The following is a 25,852-nucleotide window of genomic DNA, read 5'->3' as shown; positions in this document are numbered from 1 at the left end:
AATTAGGAGATGGAGCTCCATGGTCTTACTGTGAATGAAAGGAAGGAGAGAGCAGTTGCAGTGCACCTAAGCTAATGGTCAAACTACTGCCTGACTTAAATAACTAAATTGTTTTCTGGAAGTGCCTAAGTCCAAGCTAGGGAAGCTGTTCTGCCTTAATGGAAGTCACTGGTGTAAGAGGATTGGGGAGGATAGTTTTTCCCTATGTGTAGCAAGTTCTAGGGGGAAAAACCCAGATCCTTTTAAAAGTTTCTTTTGCAACAATTTTTAATGAAATGCTACTTGTTTTGTAATCCTTCTCTATTTTACATTATGCAACACTCAAACCCATTGTTATTTTCATCCTGCTTGCTTTGAACTCTTTAAAAAGAGATTTCTTTTGTGGTTGTACTCTTCATCCAGTTGGTGAGCACAATCTGGTCTTCATTTAAATGTTTCTCAAGTTTAACAGTTTGCAACTTATTGTGACATAAAATAATAAAACCCTCTGATAGTGTTTATGTTTTCTCTATAAATTAGCTTGAATTTATATGTGCGAGTTCTTTTCCTACAAGCTTTTTAAGGAACAGACTCTATCTGCAGAAAAACCTCAGAAGATCTTCGGGCCAAAGTGGCATTATGGTACAGTTAGTTGTAGAATTTAGGCCTCACAACAAATAACAGCTGTAGACTGCAAGGCACAGTTATTCTAGGTCCTGTGTGAGTGATTAAGCTGTATGTTAAGTAGTGCCCAGAGTTTGGTGGTTTGAGAGTTTTGGGGCACGCTGTCACTTCACAAAATGCCTTTGAGTTTATTTGGGCATGGTTAGGGGCTTTCAATTTCTCTAACTAGAAACTGTGGTTAAAAAGTGTGTTTGGTCTAACTAAACTCACCAAAGTCCTGGCTGGATGTCCCTGATGCTCCCTGGTGCCAGGCTACCACTGTCATCTCTGTGTCTCACTTCACAGTGGACCATCCAGCATCAGCAATAACAGAAGTGCGTGCCTGGTTTTACCACTTTGCATTTTCCACTTCTGGTATACAAGAGAACTTGTGTGACTCATCACACTTTTTACAGAGATAGGACTGATGGGTAGAAAGGCTTTTAAAAGCTGCAATCATGTATCAGCTGGCTCAGGGAAGAAGTGACAAGGACTGAAGCACAGAGACGAGCAGAGCTATCTATGTTTGTGTAGAACCCTTAAGCATTAGAGCTGAACCATCTTCCCTTACCCTGTCTGTTTTTTCCCCTTATAATCTATTATTTTCCACGTAAGTTTGGACAAGATAATTTTTCAAGGTCCCTTCCAACCTGGGCTATTCTATGATGATGATTGATAATGTGATAATTTCGTGACTTGTAAAGTATCATCTTGATGCATAGTGTCTATTGGCCCAGCTAACCCTGCCTTCACAAAATGTACCCAGATCACTCTTAATTCTGAACTCTTACATAATACCTCATAACTATATGTTCTCTCAGGTTCTGTCAAGGTGAATTCATTAATGTGTAAATTCGCAGGAAAAAAGATAATAAAGATGTGAGCATGTTAATGTTATGTCATTATGTTACAGTTCCTGAGGTTTCCAGTGTTCCCATGCTGTGTATGTATCAGGAGCAGATTGTTTTAATTTATCTCTGTACTGCTGTTTTTTTATCAGTTGTCTGCTAGTGGCATCCTCAAAGGGGTATTATAAGAAACTGTACTCATTCAGATGTCCTGAATTGAGGGACAGCTGCTGGAAGATAATTAATGATGTTATGAACTTGCAACAGTAAGGATGCCTATTCTGAAGTAAGGAAAGAAGCTGGATAAGTTTCCACATGTGGCTGAGTGTCGGGGCTTTGCAAAATTTAAGGTTGTAGCCATCACAGAATAATTCAGGTGGGAAGGGGCCTTGGGAGGTCTCTAACCCAACCTCCTGCTCAAAGCAGTCTACTATGAGATCAAACCAGGTGCTGAGGGCTTTATGCAGTCAGCTGTCAAAAACCTTTGCGGCAAATCAGAGTCTCCCGGTGCAGTTCTCACGCTTTTGTGAGGTGAGAGGCTGGCACCATAAACAGAACTGTTACTGTGTGGTCAGCACCAAGTGGTGGAGTTTCAGCACATGTAATAACGCACTTAAGAGTGGCAAGTAATTTCTGGCAGAGGGAGCAGGGTACTACATAGACTTTCATTTGCACTCAACACCTGCACTTTCACCTGATCAGATCATGTGTAGATATAGAGTACAAAAAAAGAAAACAGCATATCACATCTGTGGTAGAGGCAGGTAATATTTATCTCCATTTTATACATGAAGCATTTCAGGCATAAAACATTGGAAAGCCCAACGTTAATTTGTTTACGGTCAGTGTATGCACTGATCCTGTGAGTTCAACCATATGAACTTACTGTGTCAAACTTTAGATGAACTATTTGCTTATTCCCCACCACTGAAAAAGAGAAAGCTCCATACCTTAGAAACTTAATTTATCAAGATCCAACAGCAGGCGTGACCCAACTGATGCAAGCAGGATGGTTTTAACTGTTAAAAATACTGGTTGTCTAAGGTGAAAGACATTATGTATTATGCAGTAGAATTTAACATGAAGAGCCTCTTGCATTGACAACTGTTTGTTACAGAAATTCATCTGTGGATCTAAAAAGTTTAACTTTCAGCTGTATTGCTAAGGGTAATCTAATTGAGTCTGGATATAACTGGGAGTTATGGCACTTTGCCCTCTGCTTTCATTTTATTTTATTTTTTAATCAGCCAGGAAATCCAACCAATAAAATAATGCAATAATCCTGTCTAAGAGTAATAAACACATGAACCAAAGTTTCCATATCCTGCCACGATAAAAGAGGTGTAGCTACTATTGTTTGAGGATGATAAAATGCTGTTTTGGTTACTGTGTCAAAGTGAGCCTCTGGAGATAATAAAACAGAAACTCCCAAAGTGTTTAAGAACAGGTGGTACGTGTTTTAGTGATAACTAACATACGTTAAATGGTCTATATTTTGCAAGACTTGGTTTGCATTGGCTGGAAGTTTGGCTGCAAATATGTAACACTGAGAGGAACCTGTTTTTCCCTCTGTGTAGCCCATACCCTCACACCACCTGCACAGTGGAAAGGCTTCCTGTTCCAGGTCATTTTTAATTACTGGATATCCTGAAAGAAGTGGACACAATTCATTTGTGGTCAGTGTGAATAATTTTGGCATCTGCTTTTGGTTAATGAAATAATACATACAGGAGAGCTGAAAGCATTGTAGAAGACCTGTATGTTCTGTGGAAATGAGAGTTTTATGACACAGCTCTGGAAAAGAATGTTTGGGGTTTTTTTTTTGTTATTTGCAATTAAAAACTCTGAGAAGTAATTTATCAGGCATATTTCAAATGGAGTAATTTATTTATGTTTTAAGGACAATGGCTAATAGTTCCAGAGACTAATGAGAATCAACTTCAGTGTCAAATAGATTAAATCCAAGTATCTCAAAGGACACATGCCTTTAAAGCGGCAGCTGACTATCTAGTAAATCTGATATTTATGTTATGTTAAAGGTTGATGTGTTCAAATGAGATGTTGGTATTGTTTCAAAATCTAGTAATTTTTACTTTTATTTTAACAAAGAAATTCCTGTTGTTGTAAGCATTTCCCTTCGATGCAAGCAGTAATCCAAACGTGCCACTACAGGAGTGCAGTGTCATTTTCATAGTTCCAAAGTGAATGAAATGCAAAAGCTGAAGATTGCATGAAACAAAAGTAAAAATAATTTAATAAATACTTTAAATAATAGTAGTCATCAGTAATTGATCATTAGCATTAAAGCTGTCTCTCCAGTCAAGCAGCCCCTGCCTTATTTGTTGTTATTGATGTATTGTTAGAAGTGCTTACAGAGTAAATCTCTAATCTTTTAAATAACTTCCTGCTAGATCATAGCTTTGATGCTGCACCTGCAGGTGGTTTGTTTGGTGTTTTTTTTAAGCTTGAATCATCGAAGACAGGAAAGATCAGTTAAATATGAATATCACAGAACTAACAGTTGAAACTGTTGAGAAATTTCTGTATAGCTATTTTCAGCCCAGAAATCTGAATAAAGGAGTCTCTGTGCACTGGGATAGTACAACTTCTTGGTTTAATACTTTACAGATTTTTGGAACAAAATGCACCAGAACTGAAAAGCAGTATTTTTTGCTGACCTTGTTGGAAGGCTAATGCTGTTTCTGGGAAATAAGTGAAACAAGCAGTTCTTTGTTGGCAGAAGCAGAGAGAGAAAAGGAGGGGAGCCTAGTCTTTTTTTTCTTCACAATGTCGTGACTAAAGTCAAAACTGTAATATGGCTGGGTTCGTACTTTTTTTTTTTTTAAAAAAAAAGAACAAACCTCTGTAGACATTTTTTTTTCATCAGTGTGTGTTGCGTGACACCTGATGTTGGCCAGTTCATATGAATTAGGCTCTGGGCTGCCTGTAAAGGGCGTAGAGAAAAAAGATCCACAGTTGCATCCAGACACTTCTGATAGTAAAATAATAAAGATTGGTACAATCAGTTCAACGCATATGTCAGAAGCAATTTATGCTTGCATGTTTTGGCTTCTGCAACTTGCAGAGTCTCTTGCCCGCAAAGTATGTAAGCCCTTGCTTAGTATGTATCCAATAAAGTGACGAACAAAAAGGTCTCCTACGATGTCATAAGACCTAATTCACTAGAATATCATTATTAATTTAGAAGTAAAAAAAAGCAATAAAAGGGTATTTTTTTCTATTTTCCATTAACTGGAAAAAGAAAATTACATAGGTCTGACTTGAGATGTGAACTAAATAGCTGTAATTCCATGGACTGCAATTAAACTGTGGCCACATAGTCCAGGTTTGGATCTTAGCTCCATATTTTTTCTTGTTCTTATCTGAGCTGGTGAATTGTGTAATAGCTGTTTATTGAAGAGACTTACTTAATTTTGTGCAAAGTAAGTTTGGTTTTCCCCAAGAGAACTGAATTCAAGGCCATCCTGAGTGCGTCTGCTAGAATGGTGAATACTTTTCACCTGCTGTATTATATGCAGTCTCCTTTATCATAGAGTGGTAGATTTGAGCTTTTTATATTTTTCCTTTGTTTGCAGAACTGTAGAAATGTTAATGCTGTTAGTGCCAAACTCTGCCTAGTGAATTTAAGCTTACTGAAGACCAGTTGATTTTTCCATAGTTACCTTTTGACCTCTCAAAAGAGGTCCTAAAGCTCCCCAGACCACAGGCTGAAAAGAGTTGTTAAAGTGTCAATGATGTGTTAGATGAGTGTCATTGTACTGAAATCAGTATTCATATTGAGTAGTCTAGTTGGAGCATGAACTGCAATGTTTTCTTTTTTGAACCCAAACTCCATTATGTTCCTATAGCATTCAAATACAAATTCAGAACTCAAATGTAAATAATAGCAGGCATTTATAAAATTGCATAAATATCATAACAAATGTGCCATATGGTTATTTCATAAGGAACAAAGATTTGTAGATTGTCATATTCTTAAGTTGCTCACTGGAGTTGACACAAGACTTTCCTTTGGCTTCACTGGGCTCATTCAGACCTTTAGTGACAAAGAGTTATCAGCTATATTCAAAAAGGATGTTACTGAACTATTCAGTACAGGAGTTCAGCTCTGGTTTGGTTGACTAGTTCCAGGAAAAGAAGTTAGGTAGAAGACTTCCCTCAAACTAAGCTTATGTAGATACCTGTCATGGTTTAACCCTGGCTGGTGACTTAAGCCCTAGGCAGCTGCTGGCTCACTTCCCTCACAGAGGGATTAGAAGAGTAAAAGTAAGAAAACTCATGGGCTGGGATGAAGACAGTTCAGTAGGTAAAGCAAAACCCACATGTGCAAGCAAAGCAAAGCAAGACATTCAATCACCATTCCTATGGGCAGGCAAGTGCTCAGCCATCCCGAGGACAAGGACAGCAGGGCTCCATCCCGCATAACAGTGACTTGGGAAGACAAAGGCCATAATGCGACCGTCCCCTTCTTCCTTCTTCTTCCTCCAGTTTATATACTCAGCATGATGTCATATGGTATGGGATATACCTCCAGCCTGTTCGGGTCAGCTGGCCCAGTTGTGTCACCCCAGTTTCCCATGCCTCTCCAGCCCTCTCGCTGGCAGGGCCTGAGAAACCAAAAAATCCTTGACTTAGTACAAACATCACCCAGCAAAACCCAAAACCATCCCAGTGCCATCAGCATTGTTCTCCCACCAAATCCAAACACAGCGCTGTACCAGCTGCTGAGAAGAAAATTGACTCGCTCCCAGCGGAAACTGGGAGTAGATACCATAGGGATCGTTTTTACATTGTTGGGATTCTTTTCGTTCCAACTAGTATATTTAAGATTCACGATTAATTGAAATCTAGGCAATATCAGATGTGCTTAAAGGTGTTCCAAGTACTATATTTTTCTCTTTTCCCCATGCGTATCATTGTAGAAAAGCAAATTACTGTTTATTCCAGGTTTTTTTCTTGTTGTTTGAAGAACTCACACAGTGGACAATACAAAAGCAGTGAAAAGTCTTGGTCCTGTAATAACTATATCCTTCAGTATATCATAGTTTTCCACAGTTCTTTTGAAGAGACTGGAGTTCTGCCTGGATGCTGATTTTTGCCCAAGTGGATAGCATTGCAGGATAAAACCTACCTGACATTACGCATAGCATGCTGCATAGAAAGTACACAGTGGGGAAGGAAATAGAGAAAAAAGAGGAAAATTGTTCGTTTGCTGTGTTTTGGACTTGTGATTAAACCAGTGTTGATAACACACCAGTGTTTTGGCTATGCCTGAGCAGAGCTTGCAGAGTATTGAGGCTTTCTGTTTTTCCCACTGGTTCCCCTCCAGACTGCCTGTAGGCTGAAGATTCACAAGAAATGGGGAGGTAACACTGCTGAGACAGCTGATCTGAATTGCCTAAGGGGATATTCCATACCATATGATGCTATGCTCAGCAATAAAAGGCCGAGGAAAGGAGGAGCAGGGGGACATGTTTGTGGATACAGCATTTGCTTTCCCAAGTAACCCTTACATGTCCTGAGTACCCGCTTTCTAGAAAGCGGCCAACATCTGCCTGCTGATGGGATTTCATGATTAAATTATTTTATTTTACTTGTGTGCATAGCTTTGCCTCACTTACTAAACTGTCTTTACCTCAGTCCACAAGTTTTTCTCACTTTTGCTTTTCCAGTTCTCTCCCCGATCCTGCTAGTGGGGGGAGGAATTGAGTGACTGCCGCTGTGGGGGCCCAATCCACCATAGCAGGGCAACTGCAGTTTTCAAAAACTGTGGATGGACTTACTGCACATTTGCACTATATTGAACCACTTGTGGCCAGTAAGTCCCAAATTGTTGGATTTGCTTTGTGTACTTGTGCACACTGTACAGCACGTGCAGATTTCTGCTAAACATCTCAAAGTCTTGTAGCCAGCTGTTTTCCTAGTGGAATTGTTCTGTTCACAGAGTCCCTTTCCCCTGACTGTCAGAACTCCAATGGCAAATGCTTTTGGTTGCAGCTTGTGCAGCACTACTGCAGTAGGTTTTCTGAAGCATCATTCAGTAGCTTTAACTGCTCTGCCAAACTGCAGGATTTTTGGACCGATAGTTTGTTTAGGAGGATTACGGATGCTGTGCATTTCGTGTTACTACTGCCAGTGCCTGTCTTTGTGCCTCTGGCTTTGTGTGTAGCATCAACACATTTCCTTCTTGTGTGTCATTTCTCTCAAGTTCCAGCTGCCACTAGGTTTGCAGGGAACATGGAAAGATCATTTATCATTGATAGACTTTATGTTCTTTGACCTGGAGAGTTCTGTAGGTCTTCTGATTTTCTTGGGTCAGAATTCCTCAGAATAGCTGTTGATGTAGGAAGCTGTAGTTTTCAGTATAAGCCTGTCTGCATTCTGGTAGTATAGTCATCTTTATTTTGAGAGCATTATGCAGAGAACCCCAGATCTGAAATTGTACGAAGACCTAGCCCGGGTCTGACAGTGAGCCTCTCGAGGCTGGTGGATACACTTCCATAAAATGAAGTGGGTGCCTCTGCACTGCACTCTGTGGCTTCCAGAATAGAATGTGCACTGCACTCTGTGGCTTGGGAATAGAATGACATCTGTGTGCCTCTGGAGAAGTCACATTCGATGACATGCTAGCATCTCTGTACTATGCTCTCCAGAACACCCGAGTCTGGAAGCATGTTGCAAAGATGGTTTAGATATGCCTGCACAGCTTTGCACAAGGTCCAGAATGATTTATCAGTGTGGGCTTTGCACCACCTACAGGTAGTAAAGCTGCCTTTAGACCCAGGCTCGCCCAGGATACAGTGCAGCACTAACCTGTTCCTGATCAGAGCATCTAGTACTGATCTGCATTAAGTCATAAAACTAATCTGCACTCTGACCAAACCATATTGTTAATTATTTGAAAATGTACTGTTTCACTCCTGGCTTATGTGGAGGATATCAACGCTGGATGCTATTCCTGGCATCATGATCAGGAAGAACTTTTGTCTTGGATAGATCAGGAGCCCATACAGTGTCTTTGAATTGCTGAATATCAGAAGAACTGGACTTGCTTTGTGCAATTGCAGACTTCTCCACTGAAAACGACTGACACCGACAATCGCTATATTTACACAACAGTATGGGATGCCCAAGGGTATCTCTGGCACCAAAAAATTTTAAAGTGGTTCTGTTCCTCACAGTCTTCTGACTGTTGTGTACAATCTGGGAATTTTCATCACTATCTTCCTGTGCTTAGCAGACTACTGTCTCAGCCTGTCTCTTTCTTAATGATGGCTCCTTTAGCTGGAACTGATATACTTGCTTACCACTCCTGGCTGTTACTGTTTTCTTTGTTTTCCTGGATATTTCAGCTGGGTTTTCCCTGGAACTTGAAGACATTTTGCCATCATTTATATTCTTTTCCTGAGAGCCACAGTCATACTTTCTATAAACGCTTCCTGTCTTGGATCAAGAACTTCTAATTTATGTAAGATTATCCATAAGTAACCATTTCTATATTACTTTTGGGGATTATTCCTGGTAATACTGTCCATTTTGTTCTTTTACACTTTCCCCAGTGAGATTATAAAATCTTTCCACCGTTTTCTCATCTTTATCTTCCATGATCAGTTCTGTATAGAAAGTGAGATCTTTATACTGCTGATCCTGCATTTGCAGAGTATTGTCTAGCACAGCTGCAGCAGCAGTGCTCTTCTGCAGGTGTGCTAGATGGTACTCTGCAAACACAGAATCAGCAATATGAAGATAAAGCTTTTTGAACTTTTCTCTTGTACTCTGCCTCCTCGGGACTACATCCTGTACCCCTCTCTTGTCCTGGAAAATGTGTTGCTCAATGTGACACCCCAGTTGCAAGCGTGTGTGCATGTTCACACACAGCTTCAAGCTCAAGAATTTCTGTTAGTATGGAGCCAGTGAGTCAGATGGTTTCCTGCACAAGCACGAGGATGACAGGGAACTGAGCAAGCAGGGAAACATGACACATATGAAGGATTTATGTGCTGCCTATGGGTATTTGCTAGTGCACAAACTGGAGTTTTCTAGTGCCCAGATCGCCTAATATAGGCCAAGAACTGCTGAGGAAAGTGGCAGTGGCAGCTGTTGTCTGAGGGGAAGATGAATAAGCACTTCATCTTCCATGCACAGCATGTCTTGGGCCTTGTGGTTTAGCCTGTGGGAGTGTTTCAAACTGGAGTTTATATGCTGCATTTCATATGGCCCAGGCTATGGTAGCCCCCAGGAAGGTGACGGGCAGTGCTTGCCAAAAGTCTGGAGGACCATTTGGACAGGCTGTTTTGCAAAGGACACATTCCGTGTGCCTTCACATGTGAATGGCTGGTATAGAAAAGCCCTAAACGTTAATACATTAACTGAAGGCTTGCTCATGATGATTTCAGGGCCTTTCAGTGGAAGCAATGCAAAAGAGTACTTGCAAATCTGCCGTGATTTAATTACTTTTCAGCCAGTTCCCAGAATCAGCTGTTTTATTACTGTACATGTAACATTTTGACCCTTAGGGTATATTTTTAGGGCAGCTGAATGATGCAGTTGTTGTGGGAAGTGCTACAGAATGTCCCTGTTTTTGGTTTCATTTTGTTTTCTGTAATAGATGTAAAAAAGGAATTGCCTAACAGTCTTGTGTTTCATAGTGTTTTTATTTCCGGTTAGTATTTGTTTTAGATTAAGCTAATCTAAATTAACTTAATCTTAATTTCTAGTGACTATTTGGTTAGATTAACTTTATGTGCATTACATGTATGCATGCACATGCCCAAAATCTGGATTTGACGTCACAAAAGTAGACCACATATGTCCTAGATTTGCTTATGGGACGTTATTGTGATTGCACTCAAGGATAATTCAAGTGGAACAATGCTGTTATGCAGTTGGTAGGATCAAAACCTGGGCCTTAGCATCTGTGTATTCATGAACAGGTTTTGAATGATATTAAAAAAAAAATATTGATTTTATCACCATATCAATTTAATGCTCCATTTTAAGTTAGACTTTATCATAAACATCCTCTATCCAGATACCTTGACAAAACTATCTGTACTTGTTTGAAAGCACAGATTCATGACTCCTCTACACTTAATGTTTCTGAGTCTATCCAGTTTGGGCTGCTATGAAGATAGGTGTCTGGTATTCAAGCAGTATGGAGAGTTACCTGAATCCCATTTTTTCTTGAAGCAGTTTATGCTGGAGAAAAATGTGGTGGTCAGCAGGTTCAAATGACCTTCAGTAAGTTTCTCGCTATGACCCAAAGCAATGGTTCTTGAAAAGCCATTCCAGGGAGTGGTAATTTTGAACAGATCTGGTTTTTTGTGGACCATTGTCCAGAGGTTTAGACCCAAGAACCTCTCAGGGGAAAGGCACTGGCTGAAAGAGAAGCAGAGCCAAATAATGCAGGTGGTGAAATTGGCTGAGGATGGCTCCTACCTACTCCTTTGCCTGTGCTGAAACTTGTAAAACCTTGCCATAGCTATAGCTTTATCAGACTTAGATGATGTAAATAAATTTTCGGAAGTAGAATGGATTTTTGTTGTTTCTTAGAAATACGATCACATATGGCATAATTGACTTGTGGAAGATTCATTGTGATGTAATTTCTGTACTCTTAATGTCAAGGTGTGGGAATGCTTACTTTATTTGTTGTACTGAGCTTCCTATAGTTTCTTGATAGTATGTAACAATGGATAGTATTACTTGAAAGAAATGTACTCCAAGAAACACTAAAATATTCTGTCTGTCTCCATGAGAAGAAATGACTTGGAGGGTTATTGGGGACCATAGCTCAGGGAGAAGTATTCCTCAGCATTTTTATGCTGTCTTGTTCTTTGCCTTCTTGCATGTATAATTTCAGCTGTGATGCAATGTGGGTACAGATCAGCTGAGGGAGAAGGGAGTATTTTATATAGCAAAGGCAACAAATAGCCATGACAAATAGTACTACAACTCATGCCCTACCCCTGAGCCTATCCCAGACACACCGTACAGGCTATTAATCTTTACTTAACTTTGCCTGGTTCTATCATTTGCATGTGCTGCTTAGATGAAAGCAATTTTCATATGGAGAACTTGGTATGTTGTGATAATCCTTCAGCCAGCCTGCATTCTTGGCCTGGTTGTTCTCTTCACTCTACCATCAACATGCCAAAAATGTAAGCACGTGCTTACGCATATGAGAAGAGTTAAATTCCTGCCTAAGTGCTTATGGTCCTGCAGTTTAACAGCAGGTTTACACTGGTATAATTTGAATAATTGTACTTACAATATTTCTTACTTATTTTAATGTGAATAAGGCTAGATTCACTGCATCTTAAAATGTGGTTTCATATATTGTTTTCCCATTAGGAAAGTGGTTTGATTTCAGCACCCAGCTCCCATTCCTGCCTTTCCCCTCTCAGCACTGCAGCTTGCTAGCCTTTTTGTTTTTTTACCACTGAAACATTACTGTTCAGTGCTGGCTTTAGTCCACCTTTCCTGCAACTAGCTTGTTTTTCCCACCTGGGCTCCTACGTTGGTCGCACATAAGCAGTTTCATGGCTACCCAGTTACTTTTGCTGGGAACTGATCTAGACAGGAAATACCCTCTTTTTATCCTCAGGCAATTTTTAGTTTGTTGTGTGGCCACAAAAATGCTTTTGCCAGCTTAGTGAAGGGGTAGCATGTGGGCAGGAACAAGCAGCTGGGTATGGAAGAAGTGATAAACAGCAACACTCTGGTTTCATGTGGAAGCATGATGTCATTTGTGTGGATACAGCTGTTTGTCCGTGAAAAGGTTATATTGCTGCAGGACTGTTTTTAACCTGAATTATTGCTTGAGCTGGATTTGCCACTGAAGCTAAAATACCATGCAGCTGGACTCTTAAATGGTTCCACACTCTACATGCTGGACCTGTGTGATATGGGATCACCCAGAAGGAAAAATTTGATTCAGATTTGATGTGTAAATATTTCTGTCAAATGAAGCAGGGCAAAGTTTATGCTGGCTTAATGCCTGTGTACCTGCGTTATTCCAGTTGAAGAATGACAAGACAAGACCTGATTTGGCAGAGAGGTGGCTAGCGTAAAGTCAACTTTTCAAAAATTTTTTTAACTTGGAACTGGCAGAGTGAGTTAAATTCAGCATTTTGCATTGTATGTGTATCATACATTTGATTCAGGCTGTGAAATCATCAGCCCATTTCTTTCAATGCACACTTCTAACAGTGGCTGCTGTACTGTATCCTTCAAGGTCAGACACATGGCACAGCATAAATACGTTCAGGTCTGAGAAGTGTAGAACTGAGTTGAGATTTCTGTTCTTATGGTAAGAACAAGGAGTGAAAGATAAAAAGGAAGATAAAAATCATAGTCCTTTGGACAGAAAAATGTTGTAGATCTGTCAATAAAGAAAATGTTAAGATTGAAAATAATTTTACTACCTTACTGCATGTTACAAGCACACATTTGTAGACAAATTTTCAGTTTAAAAAATTACATGTCATTTACTACATATTATTAGGTAAATAGTTGAACATACTAGAATGACTATAAATACTTGCTGTATTATAAGTATTCGTGTTTTATACACATATGAAATATTAAACATAATTTATCAAGCAGTTACTAGTACCAAATCTTGCCAGATCGAGTAGTTCTCAGCCATTTGAAATACAGTAATTCTAATAACTCTATACTGTAAGCAAGCAACAGTGTCCTAGGCCCTCTGTTATCTTAAAGTATGATTCTCTTTAACCAGCCATGATTTGTTTTCTTTCCCACAGTCATGAATCACCAGCACCAAATAACACCCAACACAGCCATGTCACAGCAGAGTCGTCCTCCCCAGACTCCACAGCCAGGGCTGTTGAATTTGCCCAGTGCGCTGACCACACAGCAACAGCAGCAGCAGAAGCTGAGGCTCCAGAGAATCCAGATGGAGAGGGAGCGAATTAGGATGCGTCAGGAGGAGTTACTGAGACAGGTAACACCAAGGATACTCTTGCTTTGTTTAAGAGCCTTTAGTTCAATACATCCAGATTTTTACCAGGTGCAGTTAAGTAGCTCTGTTACTTTATGTCAAGATTAACAACTGTTTTACGTGAGGGCAACCAAAATGCTAATATAAATAGAGTATTTCATTTTGTTCTCTAAACTAGCATTGAACAGAACACAAAATGGCCATCTGTCAGGAGTTACAGATTTGGTGTTTTCCTTACCAGCTATAATAGTAGCATAAGGACCAAATTTTGTTCTGTGTCTGTTTCTGAATCTAGAGTAACTGTCACTGATGTATTCTCAGTTTAATTTGGCTTGCATAGTTGACCATGTTCATGCTTCACTTAAGATAAAGACAGAACATATGGAGTTGTCCTTGACTCTAATTCTGACTCTGTAATTTGCACCCTTTTGCCTTTGAGTTAAAATAAAATCACATTCGTGTCTTACATGAATAACTCTGATTTGAAGACTTCCCAGAGACGGTTCTTTGTGGATGTTCTGTTTACTGTTCTATTTCTTAAGTTTCAGCTCTTTATAATGACTTATATTGGATAAAATACTTACGTAACTTCCTTTACATACCTTAAGGAAATCAGTTTTAACAACTGTGTTTTTTCTATTATGGACCATGCCACTGGTGATACTGTGTTTTGCTTGGCATATTAATCAGCTTCCTTAGAGAAAACAAATAATCTGTTTCTCTCAGGAACAGAGTGAACAAAATACATTTTATCAAGAATAACACCATTATTGGTGGCCTTGTAAATGCTGCAGTTACAGTTCTAAGTACCTTTAAAAATGGTAACTTTCACAAAGCCACAGAATCACAGACTGGCTGAGGTTGGAAGGGAGCTCTGGAGGTCATCATCTCCAGCCCCCTGCTCACCCAGGGCCACCCAGAGCCCGTTGCCCAGGACCACATCCAGATGGCTTCTGAATGCCCCCAAGGAGGGAGACTCCATCCCCTCCCCGGGCAGCCCGTGCCGGGGCTCAGGCACCCGCACAGTGATGATGACAAAGTGTTCCCTGATGTTCGCAGGGAACCTCGTGTGTGTCAGTTTGTGCCCGTCGCCTCTGGTCCTGGCACTGGGCGCTGCTGGGAAGAGCCTGGCCCCGTCTTCGGTGCACCCTCCCTGCAGGTGGTTATATACAGGGATGAGATCCCCCCGAGCCTTTTCTTCCCCAGGCTGAACAGTCCCAGCTCTCTCAGCCTTTCCTTATAGGAAAAGCAGTGGGCCCACACTTTCCCTAGCCTTCCTGTGGTTGCCCAGGTACTTACAGAAGCCCTTCTTGTTGTCTTTGACTCCTCTGGCCAGATGCAATTCCAGCTGGCCTTTAGCTTCGCTAACCTCATCCCTGTGTGCTCAGACAATGTCTCTGCTGGGTTACCATCCTTGCTTCCATCTTCTGTGGAAATAATAATTTTGTGGAATTATTATTTCATGCCTTCGGACCTTTTGCCTTTGAGATTGGACCATAATTTGCAGTTGTTTTAGGGTGACATTTGTTTATACTGTATTTAGAAATACACTATGACATTTCTTTGCAGTGGGTAGAAGCATGGTTGTTACTGGGCTAATGACACCAATTGGCTGGACTTTTCTGATGATTTATTAGAGAACCATAACTTGCTGTAAAGTTTCAAAATGTTAGTGACTTGGGTAATATGCAAAAATAAGCCTAAGAAAAATCCTCACACACCTCCCTGTGAGGAGGAGTAGCAGAGTACGTGTCATAGGTTGACTAGCCGCAAGTAAGTGAGGAGTGATGCACGTTTTCTTCCAAGTCTGGAGGAGAATGACTGAGAGAACACATTAGTGATGAAACCAGACTGGAGCATCCCAACGACCTCTGGAAGACTTTGTAGGTAGTAAAGAAAGGGACACATAAATCTTTAAAACCTTTAGGTCTGAAATAGAGATCTGGATGGTCACAGCAGATTTACCAGAAGGGAGATGTGCTCACAAAGATTTTTCATCTTTTAGAGGCAGCAGTCATGCATGAAAACCTAAAATTGATGGCCAGCTTTTTGGTTTTCTCTCTGCAGCCTTTGAATGATGGTTTGGCTAAATATGTTGGGTTTTGGCTTTTTTTTTTTTTTTAAACATACTACGTCAGTAAAATTAATGGAAGAAGAGTTTTTTAATGTCTGTAATGATTGAGAATGTGAGGTGTTCTTTTCCCATGCTTTTATTTCAGAACAAACAACTTTTAATTGCATTTTACAGAAACATCACTTTTCAAAAAGTAATAACAGACATTATTACAATCAGTCATCAAATTAAAGGTTATTAGAATTTTCTTCAGAGTGATTTTTTTTCCTCATATACAGAAAATGCAGTTTGATATGGGGCTTTATACTAATACAGACTTCCAACAACAAGAATATGATTGTACTTTTCTTCCCATGTACAGACTATATGTAAGTCAAATTTCTCTTCAGTTACACGCTTGGAACCTTAGTAACATCATCTTTGCAGACTGAAAGACAAAATGTAAGATGAATGTGCACAGTATCATATAGTAGGCTTTTGTAAAAGAGAGATTGATAACAAAATCAAGATGGATGTCTGGCGAGTAGAATCACAAAAACATTACTGAGAATATTTGTAAAAACACTCTACAATATATTTGCTTAATTTATATTTTTTACTCTTTTCCCTCCTTCCTCTAAATATATAAGAACTTTAAAAAAATTACTTAACAAAAGTAATGACAAAAAATTCATTAATACATTTTGAAACTGTACAGCACCGTCTAGCTGCATTTGGAGAAAAATAAAAGAGCATTAAAATTACGTGCTTTTATAGTTCCTGCAACAACACTTGGCTATCTTTGCATGTGATTATTCCTGTCATCTTTAGTGCATATATATATACATGTTCAAAGTTAGGCAAATGCTCAGTGCCCTTGCTGAAGAAGGGTGAAAGGCAGGTACAATTTCACTGAGGTTTCTGAATTTTTTTACCTGCTTCTGTCAGGATGGAATTGAACTTCCATAGTTCAGACCTGAGTCTGGAAACCGTACAGGCACCAACATCTTGTGCCCATGTTCAATTTCCATTACCCTTAGGTTTTGGGAGTTACATTATACATTATACATTACCTGTATGTGCAGAACTGTGTTCAGGGTGGTGCTCTTTGACATGAGCAGTGATCTCAAGTCTTTTGAATTCTCCTTTACCATCAAGATGTCAGAACATAATAGAGATGACTGTGGGAAAAGAGTGGGGATATCTGATATGAGCTTGGTTATAATTGTCATTGTGCTAATATAACGTGTTTAGCTATTTTTACTCTCTTTGGCTCTGCTCTTCCTTCAGGACAAGAGCAAATGAAGCTTCAAAACAGTTGTGCCATTAACACAAGGGCTGGTTTCACTACTCTGCTGGCTGTGTTTTACTTTGAAACTAACACACACACTGCAGCTGTGTCATACTTAATCAAGACTCCAACGTACTATGCCCAGTACCACCCTGCATCTATCGTGTTTATTGTGTTTGTTTGAGCTCCACATTATATAAAGCAGGACAGTATCACTTTGCATTACTGAAGTTTTCAAAACTGGTGTAGCTCCTGGGGAACAACGTATTCCCCACCGAAGGAAAGCGAGATGCAAAATGCATCCATCCTAACAGAACTTTGTGAACTTCCTGCCAGTCACCTGAGCGCCTCTCAACCCTGGCAGCTGAGAAGAGTGTGACAAATCCCTCTGGACTCCTCAGTGTTAACATAGTTACTCCTGCCCTGACCCTTCACTGCTGCTTGTGCTTTTCTAGTGTAACGTATCTAAGGGAAGAATGCTGACTAAGTGTGCATGCTGCTGCTAGCAACTGTGAGGAGTTGAGTGAGAGGGGAGGAATTCTTGTGGAGGGTCACAAACCTCCCTTCAGCCTGGAAGCAGCTGCTGCCTCCCCACAGACATTCTGGGCTGCAGCTGCTCGGGTGGAGCAGCACACCCAGCTGGGAGGAATACACAGTTCTGGAAGCTCTGCTTGAGGAATTTGTTTCCTTCTTTGTCCTCCTCTTCATTTAGTTGGTAAAGCCTCTAGAACTGGAGACTTGAGTACATGCAAAAATGGCAGCATTTCAGAAAACCAGTATGACAGCTTCTATTTAAATGTTTCCTTACTCCGGTTTGTCATTCTGGAAAGAGTTAATTCCCTTTCTTACTGATTTGTTTTTGTCATCTTTCCAAAGGAAAAGGGAGAATCTGCTTGCTGCTCAAGAGCTTCTTGGAAATGGAAGTAGTTAGAGGCGATGTCAAAAAGAAATCTCTGCAAGGGTCTTGCAGGGAAGATGTGCCAGCACTTCTCTGTGTGCACAAGTGCCATCTTCCACCTTATTGTGAAGGTTACAGTCACAAAAAGGCAAGACTTCTCACAGGTTCCTTTCTTATCCCTGATCCCATTCCTTAAATTTGTGCATAGAAAGATAGAGGACCTCAAAAGAGGCTGTAGAAGGATCAGCGTATGGGAATGCAGAGGAACATTTATCATTGCTTTGTCCTTGCAGAGTAGAACCATACTGGCCTACTGCAACCTGAACAGCGAAGTGCCCTGCTGTGCTCTTCCACCTGTGCAGACTAGCCCACAGTCATGTTTACTGATGGCATGGGCAATGTCTAGATGTCTTACTTGCCACGCTAAGTATGACTGGCAGAAAAGGAATTGCACTGACTAGCAATGTAAACTCACCATAAAAATGCCCTTGCTCATCTCCCCCAGCTGGAAATGGCCGTTTGGCCACTAAGCATGGAACTCAGTTCAGTTCTGCCAAGGAGGGTTCCAGGAAATGTGACAACAAATTTCTGGATTTATCTGGCATACAGCTAAAAAGGACTCCACATCAGAATTGTGTTCAGAGGCAGTGAATAATTCAGCTCACTGCAATGCTTTGAAGCTTTTAAATATTTTTTATATTCAGCAAATAACCACTGCTGAAGCTTTTTGACATGCCTTTGTCATAATCAGAGTACTGTGGTTTTTTTTTTTTTAATTTATTTTGTTTTGTTACTGATTTTGAGAATCCGTTTGAGTTTTTAAAACCACATATGCTTCAGTGCCAAGCGGATCATCACAGGCATTTTGTCCTTTTTGAACTAAATGCTAAGGGTTGTATCTACTGGCCAACAGAAGCCACTCCTGCATTTGAGAGCTGCCAGCTAAGAGCTAATTAGAATAGTTAAGGCTATTATTGTAGCTTCCAACTATAATATTGCCATTCGCAGGGCTGCAAGAGGTCTCTGGCATTTTTTGCTGCACTTTTTAACCTAGGGTAGGAGATTCTTGAATATTCTTCTTAAGAACCTTGTAGTCACAGTTACAGTAGAGAACAGGACATTAAGAGGCTGCCACGCAGCTTTTGTGATTGTGTAATTCCTCTGTTACTTTTGACCACTGCTGTAATAGTATCAAAGAAGCAAAGAAGTCTAACATTTATAGCAGTATGAAGATTGTAATGTGACTTCTGAACCAGTATCTGCATCAGGCAGCATCAGAGGAGAAGCATACTTCAATGTATGGTAGAGCCAGTACTCTGCTTCCCAGTATGCAGGAGTCTATTGTTCAGTATTATAAAGTACTATTGAGTTAATATTACAAGCAATGCGCAGTATGTTGAAATAAAGACAGGGGAGATGCCACACCATTCCCCAGACGAGAGCAGATGAAGTAACTGTATAATAAATGCAGTGTTTCTTGCAACAAAGAAGAGACGGGAACTTAGATTTTGTAGATGCCAGTGTGGGTCTTCCTGTAGAGTGCTGGAGGCTTTTCAGCTCACAAATTGTCCTGCTTTGTAAGGTCTGTCTAAATCATGTAGTAGATTAAACATTCCTGGAATTAATTGTTGGCCCTGCTGCACTTAGCAGTTAGGAGAGCCAATTACTCTATCTGGGGACATGATTAATAAATCTGGGTATGAATTTCTCCTTGTGGGACCAACCAGCAGTTGGCACTGGGTTTTCCAAAGAGACCACTATCTGGATTCCCTGATTGCATAGGTCAGCTGCAGGATGGAAAATAGCCAGCCAGCACTTTGTGCAGGACCAGTAAGTCCAGTGCCATGGAAAGAATGGACATTTTGCAATGCTTTCGTATTTGTGGAAGGCAGTTCAATGAAAAAGCTTGAAGTTTAACAAAAATCCTTCTCAAATGGCTGACTCTTCATCTTACTGGCCATAGGATAAGCAGCCTGATGTGTAGAAGTAATGTAGTCTCTGAGCCCTTGTTCTTACTTTGTTAGCAGTCTATTCTGAGCTTCTTTTGGAAATTAAATTACCATGGAAATGGGGTAAGTTACAGAAGCTAACCAGTGATTCAAGTTTTTCTCCTTCACAACATGATACAGAAAAATCTTTGTGTCTTTCTGGAGGAAGGCAGTGCCTGTGTCTATTCTGTAAAAAGGTGTGGCTGGAGGAAGTATAGGCTAACCTGAGTCTGGCAGCTTGGTAGCAGTGACATTTCAGCTGGGCCTATGCAGGCTTGCCTGTGGCACTTGCTTGGGCATCTAGCCCACAATAAAACCTGTTCTGTTGTCACTTTACACCTGTTAGCTACAATTAGTCGTTTCGAGTACAGTTACAGCTCTTTATTGGAGTGGCACAGACATTGCATTATCAGAAAACTGTTCTTCTAGCATAACATGAAACAACCAGAGCTTAGAACCAGACTTGCTAAGTGTGCTCAGAGCAGTTATACTGTGTATGCAATTAAAAAGTTAGCACATTGTGCCCAGGGCTTTCAGCATGCAAAAAAACATACTGACCTATGATAAACCTCATCTTGGAACTTCAGCTGTTTTGGTAGGAGTGTCCTTAAACACAGCCTGTGTATCTATATTAACCTAAATTTAGGTAATACAGGTGCAGCTTTTGGTTGGTTGTTTTTGCCAGACAGAACAAGCCAGCAGTGGCAGATGTAAGAAATTATCTTCTTCTTTCAGTGTTGTTTATTTGGTGGACATTTTTTGTGTCAGTCTGTAAGGGAAATAAAAAAACTGTAAGGGAATACTTGCCTATTTCTGTGCAGTTCAGTGTGAGAGGAATAATATGTATTTCATGGAGATTTAAACATATAAAACTCCCTTTGTGAACAACACTTCTTTTGCAATGTACTTTTTGTGTGCAACTGAATTTTTTAAGTATTTGGAGATTCAGAGATCTCTACTAGTTCTTTGTGTTTTGCTGTTTTGGAAAGCTATGGGAGGAATCATAGATTTAAGAGAGGAAAGAGGTGTGTTTGTGCTCAAAGGAGGAAGGCACGACATGAAGAATGAGAAAAGCCTTATGTTACCTTTTTCCAGCTACTGTTTTCAATACAAGTCTTTTAAAGTGATGGAATTTACTAGTCTCAGAAATAATTATGCCATCTTTGCCTGTATATGAGAACAATTATGTAAAAGTAATTACTCAGATAGAACTTTAGGCTGTCGATACATCATTACCTGTTGTAGAAACACAAGGCACTAGAATATTATCCCTGCTAGGCATCTGGCATTTTTTATCAGAAGAGCTTCAAAACTCTTGCTGTGAATCCACCTACTAATTGTCAACAAATACACCCTTAAATAACGGCCTTTCTTCTCTACAGGTGCATGTCTTTACCTCCATAGTTTTTCTTCAGCAGTGCTTTCTGGTAGAAGTGGGTTGTTAGCCTTTGTCATCTCTGGTTAATTGCTGCTACCAACTTTTCAGCTTTAGTATTTTTTCTCTTTCATGAGCAGGAAGCTTGTCAAGCTGTCCCCTACCCACCCAACACACACAGACACAGTCCCCAACAAGTTGAGACACTGGTTTGTACTATATGATGCATTGAGAAGTTGCAGGATACAGAAAACATTTTCCATCGCTTTCTACAGGCAACACATTTTCAGCCGTATGTTTGATACAGTGCAATTGTATTGAGCAATACAATTGAATTTCTGTCTGATAGTTGAAAAAAAAAAAATGGCATGACAACTGGCAAGAAATTATTAAGAAGATTGTCCCAAACAGAAAAGCAAAATGTTGTACAGGAAGATGTATGTATGCATATGGTCATTCTTTGATTCATGGAGCCACAAGATAGTTGAGGTTGGAAGGGACCTCTAGAGATTGTCCAGTCCAGCTGTCCAGCTCAAAGCAAGGTCAGCTCCAGCAGGTTGCTCAGAGCCGCATCCCATCAGGTTTCAAATATCTGCAAGGATGGAGACTCTGTAGCCTCTCTGGGAAACCTGTTACAATGTCTGTCACCCTTACAGTAAAAAAGAGTGGTATTGGGGCAGTATTTTCTGTGCACTAACGTGTTAGCAAGGTAGCAAAGAGAAGTAATTTCCATCGAATTAGGACTTAGTCACAATATTCTGAAAGAGGCAAATACTTGGATCTTGAACAGGATATTTTCAGTTATTTTATTTTTAGTATTTGATTTTTAGTATTTGATTTTTAGAATGATGGCAACCAGAACATGATTTGAATGGCATGAACATGAACCAAAATGACAGCAAAATGTATTTTACATGTTAGCAAACTAGGGGAAAGGCTTTTTTTTTCTCTCCTTTTTTTTTTTTCTTTCTCTTTTTTTCCCCTTCTTTAATTTTTCTGTTCTGATCTTACCTTTATTAGTGTGAAAAAATGTCCAGTGAGATTTGAAAATGCACAGCCTAAGTATCAAAGACATGAACTTCATTACTGGATTGTACTTTAATTAAAAAAACATCCTAGCTAAGTATATCCAGCCTCATTTTATCTCTTCCTTTTCTTCTCTTTATCTTTCTGTTATTTCTTTCTTGCTGTTTTTCTAGTACTAGCCTTTCTTGTGTTGCTGCACTTGCTATTATATTTTAAAAAAACACTTTCAGTACCTTCTTGTAGACAGTTAAAAAAGACGGTCTGCCTGTTTTCTGAAGTTCGCACATTTTCACAGACTCCAGCTGATTTATTCATAAACATAAACATCACCATTAGAATTGTCACTTGACAAATGTACCGACATACATAAGCTGTTAAGGCTCTTCAGACTGTTTATTCTCAACACTTACGAACTAACCAAATATTACTAAATCTAATCAATCTAATCTTACTAAATCTAATGCAAATTATTACTTATCAGTGAATATATTGATAATTTGGGTATGAAGGAAATACTGCATTAATGGGCACCAATATATTTTAATTCCCAATGAATAATTGTTACATTATTCGTGAAGAGCCCACACCGGTCCTTCTCAATGAAGAAATCAATTGAAAACATAGTAAAACATATTACAGCCTCAAAAACATGTTAATCTCTGTACTTGGGAGAATGAATGACTGATTAAATGGAAAAAATTCTCTACTGTGATTTAAATGAAATGCTGCCTCTGCTTATTCCATTTTTTAAAAAAAGGTGAGTAAACTAGGGAAAAAACAGGTACAGCTTTCTTATTTTAAGGTCTTAGGATATTTGTTTGGAACATCCCCGTGGAGCCAAACAACCTTTGTCTAAACCTTTGTACCACTAGATGTCATGGTGGTTTTGCAGAGATAATGCTAGAAGAATTTATTCTTTCTGAAGGAATTTTGAAACAAGTTTCCTTTGGCTCTAATTGCTAATTTTTCATCCTAAAGACAGTGTGCATGAGACAGGTCATTAGTCATATGCTTATCGTTAGGCAGAGGGTTCATTCTAAAGATTATTGGGTCAAAGTCTTGGTTCTAGTGGTTTTCTTCTAACATGTTAAGTACTGTATGGTTGCAAGTGATATTCTTTGTAATTTGGTATATAGCAAATTATGTCATCTAGTAGCAACTCAACTAGTTTCAGTGCCTGATTTTACTCTCTTTTGCACCAGTTTAAACTGAGGGCAATTTCACTTAAGGTAAGCTGTTAGAAACAGATACATGGGAGGTTAAATTTGAATCTGTAGGTTTTAAACTAGTTTATTATTTCTGCTTCAGCTCTCAAAGAACTTGGTCTCACTGAACAGTAAAATGAAATTGTGATTTGAGTATAGCACAGTTCAAGTATGCGTGTAAAAACTCTCAAGTGGAATTAGCTGGCCCATGAAGCATGGGTTAGGCTGTCAATAATCAGTTGTAATGTGCAGTTTTATGATGAGGTGATGCACAAGGTGTCTGAAGTTATAACATAGGTGATTTATTTTGTAGGGATTCTCTCTGCAGGCAGCAGGGCTATAGAAGTGCAGTCATTCTACAGGTAGTTGCCCTTGTTCAAGGTTTGACTCGACCTGGCTGTCTGCCACTACCCCTCATGAGAGGCTGTCAGTGTGACAGCTCTGCCAGTAAAGCCATTTATATGAGCATTTCATGATCTGCAACACGCAAAATGAGAGAGGGTAGTTTAAACAGGCAAACGGGCTCCCTGGTTTGGTGTGAAGCTGATTAGAAAGTCCTCAAGCACACCTGTCTCCTGGCTGAACTATGGGACTGGCATCCAGCCGAGCTAGGAACTGAAGGGTAGGTTCTGCTGTGTTTAAGCCAGCACAGGTGGGTATGGAAAACACTCTCTGTCTACCTTATGATTTTCTTCACATCAGTGTAAACCAACAGTCATCAGTTACATTGTCTAGAATTACTTTCCTGAATATATATGTATATGAAAAAATAGCCGTCTATATATAATGTGTATATATTACATTTTCACTTGTTACAAGACTGCAGTACTTCTGAGCTGTTGGAATAACCCTCCCCTTGTATTTATTTGCTTTTTCAGGAAGCTGCTCTGTGCAGACAACTTCCCATGGACTCAGAGAACATGGTCCCAGTTCAGACAGCTGTGAATACGCCTGCCATGACACAAGACATGAGGCCTATTACAAGTAATGGATCTGATCCTTTCTTGAACAGGCAAGTTCATGTCCTCTTCATTAGGCAATTGGTTCTGTTGCCTTCTCTACACTTTTAAAGCTGTATCTCTGAAGTAGTTTCCTTTATCATCTTCTTCCGTACTTACTGTGAACAGGGAGTATGGCTGAGTGGCTGACCTGAAATCTTTCAGTTTGTACTTCAAGAAGTAATCTTAGCGAAATCAAACAAATGGTAACAGGTGGATTTAATTGCACTGTAGGTGTATGTAGAAGACTCTAGGTAGAATAGGTACATTACCTAAGCATAAATAAACTCAATTCTTTTAGGCTGTCAGAACTGTTTTTGTCTAGAGAGTCATATATGCATGTGTGTATTTTAGAATTTTAAGAGTGGCCTCACTTCAGTTGCTTTATATTTGGGCTGATGTAACATGACCACATTAATGGCCAACAGTTCAGAATGAGGCTTATTTAGTGTTTAACTTGAATATCTAACCTATGATAGCTTTTTTCAAACACTATGATCAGGGACTATGTCTACCTGAACATCTTTACTGACGCTTTTTCACGTTTCAATTTATAGTGGGCCATACCATTCCAGGGAGCAGAGTACAGACAGTGGCTTGGGATTAGGATGCTACAGTATACCAACAACACCTGAAGATTTCCTCAGCAACGTAGATGAGATGGATACAGGTAGAATACTCTAATTTAGCTTACAGTATAATGATACTAATAACATTGTGTTATACCCAGTAATGTTTTATAATTGTGTAACAACGATAACTTCTCACTTCCCTATGCAGGAGAACAGGCTGAGACTGGGGTGTGTGTGGAAATGCCTACAAGGTACTTAGCGCCTAGAAAAGCTACTTAGTGCGTAGAAGGTTCTCATCTTCAACTTAGGTCCAGATTCTACCCTTTTACCTTAGACTGATACTAAACAAGTCAAAGTTGGAAAATGTGAGCCTTGATTTGTGTTTTCATACATAGTAAAAATGTGGTCTTGGGTTACAATCTTGGGACAAATCACTGCATTTTCTAACTTTGGGAAATCAGTCTCATTAATAAGTCTCTTACAATGGCAAAGCTGGATTTCTCTTCAGACAGAATGTAGTTACCTAGTTTAGGTTTTGCAATGTATTTATTTCTGTATGAGTGTCCTCATGCTGTTTAAAATACTGAAATAAGTTACTAGGAAATCCGGGTTTTTTCAGACAGTGAAATTCTCAGCCTTTCCTCACGTAAACTTCCTTCTGAAGTCATCAGAGGTTGTAGATGATGCAAAGAGTGAATGGTTTCTCTATTAAATATTATAATGCTTGTTATTACTAATTGATGAAAAAATAATATATTACTGCGAGCTGAATTGCTGTAAAACACTTTCTTCAGTTATGCCCTATGGACAGAATTCAGCCTTGTGCAGAGAGCATGATAGAGGGTTTACGTAAAACTCGATTGTATGGCTTGCTGTGCAGACAGTAAACTTTGAACTGTTGTGCTTCCCAAGTGGAAGGTCAGAGGATGATTACTTTGAACACTGCTGGAAGGGGCCTTTTGTGCTTTTG

General features: G+C 39.6%; 1 protein-coding gene across 1 annotated transcript in view; it reads left to right on the top strand.

Annotated features, from left to right (window-relative positions):
• WWTR1 (WW domain containing transcription regulator 1) overlaps positions 1-25,852 on the top strand; it is a 77,608-nt gene that overhangs the window by 47,787 nt on the left and 3,969 nt on the right. The window contains exons 3-5 of the mRNA XM_056358173.1: positions 13,280-13,479; positions 24,191-24,324; positions 24,868-24,980. Coding sequence (XP_056214148.1) covers positions 13,280-13,479; positions 24,191-24,324; positions 24,868-24,980 — 447 coding nt within the window. The remainder of the gene's footprint in view (positions 1-13,279; positions 13,480-24,190; positions 24,325-24,867; positions 24,981-25,852) is intronic.

Source organism: Falco biarmicus, chromosome 13 (genome assembly GCF_023638135.1).
Source record: "Falco biarmicus isolate bFalBia1 chromosome 13, bFalBia1.pri, whole genome shotgun sequence".
Taxonomy (NCBI): domain Eukaryota; kingdom Metazoa; phylum Chordata; class Aves; order Falconiformes; family Falconidae; genus Falco; species Falco biarmicus.
This window is presented reverse-complemented; position numbering and strand designations above follow the sequence as displayed.